Source organism: Poromitra crassiceps (assembly GCF_964638095.1).
Source record: "Poromitra crassiceps genome assembly, contig: HAP1_SCAFFOLD_206, whole genome shotgun sequence".
NCBI classification, from domain to species: Eukaryota; Metazoa; Chordata; class Actinopteri; order Beryciformes; family Melamphaidae; genus Poromitra; species Poromitra crassiceps.
In genome coordinates, this window is record NW_028152179.1 from 55,940 (window position 1) to 66,800 (window position 10,861).

The window sequence follows — 10,861 nt, forward strand, 5'->3', positions numbered from 1 at the left end:
TCGAGAACATCACCAAGACGTTGGCCGAGTACGACAAACGTTACGAGGAGATATCGGCCGGCCGTCAAATCTTCGGAGGCTGGCTGTCGGGCTTGTTTGGGGGGGCCATGCTGCGGATCAGCATCGCCCTGCTCATGGCCTGGTGTACGTGCATCAGCGCCGCCCTTGCCTACCTCTTCTTCTGCAGCGGGGCCCGGGGAGGCGGAGGTGGCGTACGGCACAAGGAGAGGAGAGAGCACAAGAAAGGACTATGAAACCCTCTTTTGATATACTGTGTGAAACCCTTGTATACAGTACCCCTGTGAAAACTTGGGAATTCTGTATGGTTTTCCGCGACTCGGTCAAGGGTGTCATGTCCTCAGATTATTATTCAGCAGGAGCTTGCTGTACCACTTCACCCCATGTACATGTACAACCCGGGCTAACGCCTCTCTCTGTCATAACCTGTGAAATGTGAAGAATAAAATAAAAACACACACTCTGACAATTCTTGTAGTAGATTGTTTTTATTTTTGTCATTGGTCAGTTGCACACTCTGGTCCTGCCTCAAGGTTGGCGTCCCATCATCCTCCTCCTTCTCCGCCGCCGTTGTCACGACACGGAGGGCGATCTCTCATCCCAGACAGTCTCGTCGTCACTCTCCACTCCCGGAATCATCGTCGTTGTCGTCGGCCTGTAGACGGCCGTGTATTGCATGGGCGGTCCGAGGTAGATAGGGCGAGCGGGACAGCGCCGGGCTCGCAGCTCCAAAGCACTGCGGGTGACCCACATTAGGGCCATGACAATCAGAAGCAGCGCAGTACACACCAGGCCCGAGCCGGCTATAATGCCAAAGCGTTCCCAGTCCTCCATGTGAAAGTCCCAGACACCCATGGACTGTCCGTGCCCCATTGTCGCCACGAGCATGGTTAGTAACTCTGGAAGGGCTAAATAGATAGGACCCTTTCGCCATGGCCCCTGATGCCAAGCCTACTCAGGCAGACTTGGAGGGATGAGCCTCGCCCTTGAGGTATAAAGTGGGTGATCCTTTAGCGTAACTTTTATATAATCCAAAAGCTTCCTATCTGTGAAGACGCAGCAGAAACGTTTCTCAGATCCAAGAGCTGCACCAAACCCAGACAGGCCTAGGGGGAAAGGGCTATAAGGGTCCTTAGGAGTTGAGAGCCAGGAGGTACAAGGAAAAGGACGGGTTCATTTTGCCGTCATCGACATTGCCACCCCGACGCAGAGACCAACCACATGAGGGTCAGGTCAAGGAGCCTGCAAGGCAGCGAGAGTTTACAGAGTCGTCGGGTACGATTGGCCATCTCAACGACTCAGCCTACGTCTCCCGCACCAGCGCCTGTCATCGATACTCAGCAGAGTTCTGCGCCGTGTATGCTAGCCCTCGGAAGCCGGCCGTCTCGCGCAGGCCTGCGCCCCACGACTCATACGCACAGGGCTCCCCATATCCCCGACGTTGCAGCGCTAGATCCCTGTCTATCTTCTCCTGCCGCAGCCGGCCTTGTCGCTCGACAACGAGTTCGAGCCTCCGGAGATATACACACAGCTCTGATGCCGTACTATGAGGGTGCGGACCACGACCCAGATCCTGGCTACTCGGCAGACACCCACACATTGCCAATCGCCACACACGAGGAACTGTCTGAGTTCCTGTCCAACCACAAGGTTTTCAGGAGGTCACAGTGCACCTGTGTGCGCATGTGTGCGTGCAGCTGGCCTCTGTTGCTCGGAGACGCGGGCGACACATCTGCGCTGCTCCACAACCAGTACTTCTCCAACGAGTGCACCGGATCAGTGCGCCTCGCGTTACTGGCTGACATACTCTGAGATCCGTGCTAAACGTCCATGTCGCTCGACAACGCGTCTGAGCCGCCAGAGATATACACACAACTCTTTAGTGTGTACTGGCTTGTCTATGTCTCTATAATCTAGAATAAAAAAATAAAAATAAAAATATCAAAGCATACCTTCTTTTCTGTTCACTTCATTTACCCAATCGCACTCTCAGAGCCATCGGCCGAATCCAGACACACAGACACACACAGCAGGGCTTGAAAACACATCTAGTTCATGTCTGTACAGCCATGAGGCCCCAGAGGCCCCTTGCTCATTTCTAGGATCACAGTCCTCTACTCCGCTCTGTCCGAGGCCCCAGAAGCCCGCAGACCGAGCCTAGGTTCATAGACCGCAACACACACACACACACACACACACACTACATTCATTTAAAATTGTATTGGTTTCATTCATGTTTTCACATTTTGTTTTCCTCACACAAACGCCTGCGGTATCGCTAAGAACATTTTAATTTGTGTAACGTCAGTGAAAGCACACTCACGCGCAGGCCTAGTGTGTGCCTACCCCTACGTTGTAGTTTAAGAAATACAGATAGTCAGACTCCTAAGCGAGAATCGGTCTATTCTGACAATTCTGTGCTGCATTAACAATATGGGTGCGGTGGGCAACTGACCAATGACAAAAATAAAAACAATGTTCTACAAGAATCATCAGAGTATGCGTTTTTATTTCATTCTTCACAACATTTCACAGGTCAGGTTATGACAGAGAAGCTTTAGACCACGGGGTCCATTCGTAGAGCAAGCTCCGGACACACACAGCAGCTGATATCAAAGCTTCGGATCCCCATCCCGCAGGCTTCGTGCCACTCATTGGTGCTCCCGTCGTAGCGTTCCACCTTGGAGCTGTCGGGGTATTCTCCTTCTCCTCCGCATACGAACAACTGGTCGTCCACCACCTCAATGCCGAATTCGCAGCGTGGTTCCCGCATGTCGGGCACGGCGCTCCACGTGTCGGTTAGCGGGTCGTAGGCCTCGGCACTGCGCAGACGTCCGCCCGAATTGTGGCCGCCCACTGCGTAGACGCGCTGTCTGTATGCGATGACGCCCAAGTCGGCACGCTCGACGCTCATGCGGGGGATCTTCGTCCACCGGTCGGTGTCTGGGTTGTAGCACTCAGCTGTGCGCACCAGTCCCCGATCACTTAGACCACCGCAGATGTACACTTTGCCGTTCAGTACTGTGGCGCTGGCCGATGATCGCTTCCTGTTCATAGGTGGGAGCAGAGTCCACTTGTCGGTCTGAGGATCATAGCGTTCGACACTGTCCTGATTCATTTTGTTGTGTGCGTAGCCTCCCATGGCATAGATACGGCCATTCAGTACTGCCACGCTGTGACCATAGCGAGGATGATGCATGGCTGCCGCATCCTGCCAAGTACGGGTATGGAGGTTGAACTTCATTACTCTGTTGAGGCTGTTGCCGGCGTGCTCACCATAGTTTGCGATGCCGCCAACACAGTAGACAAAGTCATTTAGGAAAGCGACGACATTGCAAGATTGGCAAAGCCCAAGTTCACTGTTTGGTAAATCAAACCAGAGCTCAGCACTGGGATCGTATACCCGAATCCTCTCTCTTTCACCGTGGGAAGGGTTACACTCTCCTCCGACGGCCAACAGGACGGCATGCGCCTTCTTCACGTTGTCCTCGGTCACCGGGATGGTGTCCATCGCGTCCTCCGACACGGTGCCGGACATCTACGTAGATGTCGTCCTGCGACGTCCAGCCGTGGGTGAAGATGGCGCGGAGGTATGGGCTCGCTCCTGCTCTCGTGCCACAGCAAGAATGAAAACAGTGAGCCAGGACCAGAGTGTGCAAGCGACCAACGATAAACTAAAGTAGGACTAGATGATGCCTCCGTCTCCTTCTGAACTGAGACCCTCTCTGCTCTGCCATAATATAGCCGTGGTCCCCCCTCCCCCTGACAAAAATGCATCTGACAAAACATAATTCTATGGTGTTTAGGTCACATTTATAAAATGCTTCCGGGAGACCTCGGTCTCCTCTGAGAATTCTGTGCTGCATTAACAATACGGGTTCTGTGGACAACTGATCAATGACAAAAATGTATGGGTAGGACACCAAAGTTACGGGTTTCCGGACAGGCACAACAGCGGGTAATAGAGATGTGTGCACCATGGTTCGTAAGGAAACCGATGAAACCCAGACCCTGGTGAACGAAGACCTAGACCATCTAAGGGTTTTGCACTTGCCTTACACAGGCGATGATCAGACCTGCATGCACATACTGATACCCAAGCAAAATGACCGGCGCACCATGCGTCAAGTGTTGAAATCCACGGCGCTGGGCGCAGAAGTCTTCCTAGACTACCTGAAGATAATTAACAGCACGCATAGAGCATCCGAATACACCGTCGAGTTACCCAAGTGGAAAACCACATCTACACTGCAGCTGAACCGTGCCATGCAAGAACTGGAGGTGCAGGTGGCCGACGGGGAGAGTTCCACGACGCAGGTGTGCACGGTGGATGTGGACGAGGAGGGCACGGTAGCGGCAGCCGTCACCACGTTTGCAACCTCTTTCAGTTACCGAATCAAACCCGAAAGACCAAAAGTGTTCAAGGTCGACCAGCCCTTCGTGTGGGTGATCACCAGGCCGCAGCACAAGAGCGATAAGAGGACAGTGCTGTTCATGGGCCTGGTAACCGATCCTACAGAAACCAAATAGGATGTTTGTATTGTGTTTTTGACATGTACATCTGAATAAACACTGATGTGACTGAAATACTCTTGTGTGGGTGTGTGCTTATGTACCCGAGCCAATGAACCGATGTGCTACCTCGTGTGCGCTCCGGGCCTAATGTGAAAAACATTGCATTAAAAATGCACCAATTGGTGCGCAAACGTCCACATAACACACATTTGTCTCCGCCGCACATGTGGGCTGGGGTGTGTACCGGTGATTGTGTTGGTAACGGTGAACGAACCCGGGATTTGTATACTCGATACACCCGACCAAATCCCGTCCTCGCCTGCTCCGGAGTAGTCATGACGGCCGACTTCGGCCCCAGTAGCACCCGCCAAGGGTTGTTGAAGACAGCGACGACGCCACGTGCCTTAACAACACAGGAGGCCCGGAGATTTGTCACAGGGAGTGGCAGCGGTGTCTAGAACCTCCTACAAACCCTGTCTCTGGCTATATATACAAGGGCCAGAAGGGTTCTGGGGCACTTGACCCCCCACCCCCATGCATCCTCGTCTGCTCGCGAGTAGTCATGACGGCCGACTTGAGCCCCGGAGTGCTGTTGCAGACAGCCAAGCTGCTACGAGAAGATATCTTGAGCCTAGGCGGCGAGATCCCCAGCTTCCAGCTCAGGTACAAGTGGTACCCGGATCAGAGCCACTTAGGTCACGTCAGTTGTACGGACACCTACCCCGAGCTCCGGGGCATCCTGGACACGCAACGTTGGCGGATGATAACCCCGAAGAAACGGTGCTCGACATCGCTAGACGAAAGCAAACCCTTCCCCTTCGTCGAGGAGATGTTCGACATGACCATCGACGACGAGCTTCGGGAGGTCTCCCACCTGCCCGCGGTGAGGCAGGTCTGGCTCATCAGAAAGCACATATTGGCATTCCAGGCGGTCAGGCCCGTCATAAAGGCGTGGATGCTGCAGGAGGTGCTGATACCAGCCTTCGCCCTCACGAAGACCATCTGGCAAGAGGAGCAGGCGCTAGCTCAGCGGAATTGCCCGGAAGGTGTCATCAGCAGGACCAGAGGAAGAACTGCCACGCAACGGGGCGGCCGGGGCTTCGCCTCCCGGACCAGGAGCAGGATGGCCTCGTGCCGACTGTACACCCCGAACCACCTCTCACGTATGACGACCGACCACCATGCCCTCGACTGCGCGGAATATCCCGGGTCGTCGGCAAATATGCTACTGAACCTGTCACTGAGTACTTGACGGGCCTGGCCTGTGACCTGGAGAAACAACAGCAACAATGTATGCCGTCCTCCCCCTTTTAACTCGGACTCGATCCGAGTCCCCAGTTAAGCCTCCGGTTCTTGGTCCTCATGTCTGCCTATGATCTTCATGTTTGCAGTAAAATTATCTGTACTCAAACCCTCTGATCTCGACCTGTGACCGCTCTCATTCTTGGCCTGCGATGGTCCTTTCTGCCTATCTGTGTCTTTTCTCACAATAAAGAATTATATTCAGATCAGCAAGCCTTTTTGTCTGTCTTTGTGTCACTCTCTCATTATTACAAACGTACACACGGGGCTGGGGTTGCACAGAGGTTTATTGTACAAGGTACACAGGATGGTAGCAGTTGCGGAGGCTTACAGCTTTGTCAGAGCTGTGATACGTCAGCTATATCACCTTGTCTGCCGCGAGGTCCGGGAGCTTCGATTGGACACGACGTCGCGTTGGCCCTGCTGCGGCCCGGCCGCGCTGTGTAGCTTGACATTAACGCGGACGTATGCCGTACGGCAGTTTGACGTCGATTATGTCGAGCTACACAGCGCGGCCGGCCCGCAGCTGGGCAAATGCGACCGCGTCGCCGAGATGGCCTCACGAGCATCAGAACCTGCTGTACTTCACGGTGTCGGTGGGACGGCCGCAGGCTCAGGCGCTCCTGCTGCGCATCGACGCGATCGAGAAGCGCGCCGCCTCGGGCACCTTTACAATGCTGGTGGCGGACGAGCTGACCCTGGCCTGCCTGGCCCAGAGGCGCTATCCGCACATCACGGTGATACCGGACACGGAGGTCTTCTCTGATCTTACGACGGGGAAGGCGGTCTTCGAGAATGGCATCGGTGTGTACAAGGAGCTGGCCAAAGAATACAACAACTTCAAGCTCCAGGAGATGTATGCTGTGGCATCAAGCCTGCTGATCTTCGTGGCCTTTGCGGCCCTTCGCCAGCGGTCACAGCACCTGGTCTACTTCAACACCGGGGTCAAGCTTGGGTCCGCGAGCAATGAGGTCCTGTTGGAGGTGGCGCAGGGCCGCCCCTTAAAGGTCGCTGTGAGAGCCGGCAGGGAGCAGTTCGCCAGACCCCGCGATCTGGTCGGTGGGGACCCGACCTTGTCCCTGACCAGGTACCGGTTCACGCCCGACCTGATCTACATGGCGGGAGGAGACGCGGATGCGAGCGGTCTGTCGGACGTCTTGCTGATGAGCAAGCAACAACTGAAGACGATCGATCGATTCCGGACTATCACCGTGACGCCGGTCGGTGACGCCGGCCACGGGCATCCCGAGACAATTGAAGTAGCCGTGCGGACGGCCATGCACGAGTATACAATGTTTGAGCTCAGCGAGGAGGCGCAGGGTGAGATGTACATCTCCATGTGCCCTACCCTTCTGAGCCGCACGATGCTCAAGCGGAAGTACGCAGAGGCCGTCGGGCTCAACAACTTGGAGGCAACGCTGGAGGCCATCTGCAGACTCTCGGGCAGAAAGCACAGCGAGTCCGCGACAGTGAAAACGGGGACAGTGACCCTGTCCGGGTCTCAGAGAGACATCGACAAATTCATCCGCCAGACCGTCCTGGACCCAGCCTCGGTCGGCGCTCTGTGGTGGGGTAGCTCACCGGCATAGGAAGCGTACACCTGACGATACCGGGGGAGGCTTGCGGCTCTACGCCGCTCATACTCGGCTCTGTCCTGTGTGACTGTACTCTATGACCGGTAGTAATAAACAATGAACCTGAAAACAACCACCTGTGTGTCCGTGTGCGTGTTTGTGTTTGTTCTAATGGGGTTGGGGGGCACAGACAGATAGACAGAGGTAAACGCAATTCCCACAGAGAGGCAATCTTTATTATAAAGGTTATAAGGATTGGGAAAGCAGAAATTATATACACAGGAGGGTACATCAAAAACTCTAGGAGCATGCCAGGAGGCTGAACTTGTCCCGACTCCTGTGCAGGAGTCGGTCCTGGTGCAGGAGTCGGACCCAGTCCGACTCGGCAACCGTCATCTTAGCCAGTTGGCCCCATCCTCTGTGGTCGAGCAGCTGTTGGCTTGTCATCCTCTGCGTGGGGTCGGGCTGCAGCAGGGCAAAGACGACGTCCTTGATGACCGGGTCCTTCATTACGGTGGGTATCACCTTGTGTGGGGCTAAGACCGAGTCCTTGTGGCCCGGCAGGTCTACCACCTTGCGCACTATTTCGAACATCGCTAGCTCTGCGTCTTCGTTGTTTGAGTTGTTTGTGTTTCTTGGCCTGAAGATCTCCCGGCCCTCGACAGCATCGGCTATCATCGTGCCCAGGCTCCAGTTGTCTATGGCCACCGTGTAGGTCAGGCAGTATCTCCGGAGCTCGGGGGCTCTGTAGTTTAGTGTGACAAGCCCGCCGGTCATGTTGTGGTCGGCCAGCCTGGAAATGCCGAAATCTGATATCTTGACCGTCAGGTCGTTTTCGACGAGCAAATTGCTTGGCGTCAAGTCCCTGTGGATAATACCCAACTTGTGCACGTGAGCCAGACCGCAGGCCACGTCGCGGGAGAACTTGGCTATGAAGCTCTTCGGCACCCTGTTGTCTGTGCGTTGTACTATCATATCACGGATAGTCACCGGCACGTAGTCCATAGTGAAAGCAGACCGCTTGCCGCCGAGGTCCGGGACGCCGGCGACCATGAACGCTTCGTGAAAAGCCATGATGTTGGGGTGGGGGCACACCTTTGAAAGGCAGCACAACTCTCTGGCGAAGTTCAGGTTGAAGGGGGGGGCGGCCGTGTCGAAGGCACTGGAGGTGACGTCGATATAAGTGCACACCTTCAGGGCACGCACCCTTTGCAAGCGACCCTTCTCCACCACCTTGAACACCTTGCCGTAAGTGCCCTCGCCCACCAGGGCGATCTCCTTGTACACGTCAGGAACATTCACCTCCTTGTAATCCATGGCGTAGACCTCAAGAGCTATGCCTCAAGCTCGACACAACCCCAGGGCAGGCACCGATAGAATACATAAAGACACTGGGAAAACGCAGCTCCCTTTTATATCCATTCCCGGCCTTTGTTGTAGGCTGGACCACTGCAATTCGTCAGTGGACGACAGCGTACGGACGTCGACGGGGTGGCACCGCTGCAACAGCTTAAGATGTGTCGCTGTTTGCATTTCGTGTAGATGTTGTACTGTCGTCTGTTTTTCATTTCAATGTTGTGTAAAGTGCTGAACTCAATAAAACACACAAAGACACAGGAGGTCACGTTTGTCATCTGTTTATTCTTCCCCCCCATACAGGCTGGACAGGAACATTGCACTCATGAGGGAGGGTGTGTGTGTGTGCACAAACTCAAGCATACTCTGATAATTCTTGTAGAATAGTGTCATTTTTATTTTTATTTTTATTCTCACAATCGCCACAAACCTCCCGACCGTCACAACGGTCCCAGGCTCAGACGCTGTGGTGTGAACGGAGCTGTATGTTGGGGGCCTTAGTGACAATTTCGTCGTGGCTGTGGCACAAGAGAAGCAGGGCGGAGAGCACGTCATCGCGGGTATACTCGCCGCCGACGGACCTCTTGCCGCCGGTGACGACGGTGCAGCCTCCCCCCTTGTCCGACTCCTTCACGGTGACGAGGGTCATCTCGTCCCTCAGCTTCGCCAGCAGCTCCTTGCCGTGCTCAACGTGCTTGGTGTCAGCCAGCGTCCTCTTGGCCAGCGTCAGCTGGTCGGGCGCCTCGAGCAAGTTGCCCAACAGCCTGTTGGATGTGTTGAGGCCCCGGCTCGAGTTGCGGTACATGTGCACGTCCATGTGCATGTTGGACGTGGCGGCGCCGGCGCCGCAAGGGCGGCCCACGGTGGCCGCGAGACGGACGGCCTTGCTCGTGGCCTCCGCGAGCACGGCCCAGCCGAGGGACATGATCGTGTCGCAGTACCACAGCTTGTCCTTGCGGATGTAGTCGACGCATGCGAGCACCATGTCCACCTTGCCCCTTTTGCTCACGTGCTTACCCAGCATGAACCTGTCGTGCCCGGCCGACCACTTGGCATAGAAGCAAAGACGCAGCCCGGAGCCGTTCAACGCAGTCTGCACGAGGCCCTTCACGTCCTCCAGCGCGTTAACGTAGGTGTTCTGCTCGAAGATCATGATCAGTGGCACCTTCTTCCACTGCACGACCGGCATCAAGACCTGCAGGAGCTTTGCGTGGGCGGTCAGCAGCGAGGCGTACACATGGTTCACTTGGTCGAGGTCCCTGATCTGTAACTCGTCCAGGCTCACGAGCTGGGGAGAGAAAAGAAGACGGAACACGGTGAATGAGGATCGAGCTTGCGCCGGGTCGAACCTTCGTCCATCCGCCCCATCCCCCTCCCTCTCCAGGTCGCTTAAGTTATCGAGTATCGACGCGCGGGCCACAGACATGGCCTGCGCCGAGTGCGTCCGTGCGGCGCTGCACGTGCAGCGACTCGCCGAGACGCCCTGGACTGTGCTCCTGTCGGCGTTCGAGTTCATGATAGCCTACAGCTCCTTCCGGAGGCACTTCAACTTCTACTCAAAAATGGACCAGAACCAGATGATGAAGATGTACAGCACGATTGCGCGCTCGTCGCCAGCTAGGGTGCTGCAGGCCCATATGCTTGCCAAGACCTACTCCCTGCAGCCACCGACCGAGGCCCCAGCGGAGCTGCTGCAGGCGGTGTCGCTGATACTGGACGGCAGCATCTCGCAGCAGGAGGTGTCGCTGATATTGGACTGCGGCGTCTCGCAGCAGCATGTCGCCCGCTACATCCAGGCCCGTCAGCCGAACCGCTGGGCTCTGACAGCCCTGGCGGCCCTGGCCTCGGCCGAGGTGGTGCGCGCAGGCCCCCTCAAGTACCTGGCCCCGCTCAAGGCTTTGCCGCACGCTTCCAGCCACATGGTGCTCATCGTCTCCATGGCCATGACGGCCTGGCTCCGGGAGCTTTCCGATGTCAGCTGCGACTGCGGGTTCTGGGGCCAGGCATGCGCCATGCTGTCATCCGTCGCCCCGGACCTGGAGAGCACGCTGGTCATCCAGCACGAGGCCACCACATGCAGCTACATATGTGCGCTG

At 55.9% G+C, this 10,861-nt stretch overlaps 1 protein-coding gene across 1 annotated transcript; it reads right to left on the bottom strand.

Annotated features, from left to right (window-relative positions):
• Positions 1-7,709: 7,709 nt before the first annotated feature.
• On the bottom strand, positions 7,710-8,726 carry LOC310770738 (uncharacterized protein; the record flags this gene model as incomplete). Its single annotated transcript, XM_083663455.1, has 1 exon — positions 7,710-8,726. The coding sequence occupies one exon, from the start codon at positions 8,724-8,726 to the stop codon at positions 7,710-7,712; it is 1,017 nt and encodes a 338-aa protein (XP_083519581.1).
• Positions 8,727-10,861: the final 2,135 nt, after the last annotated feature.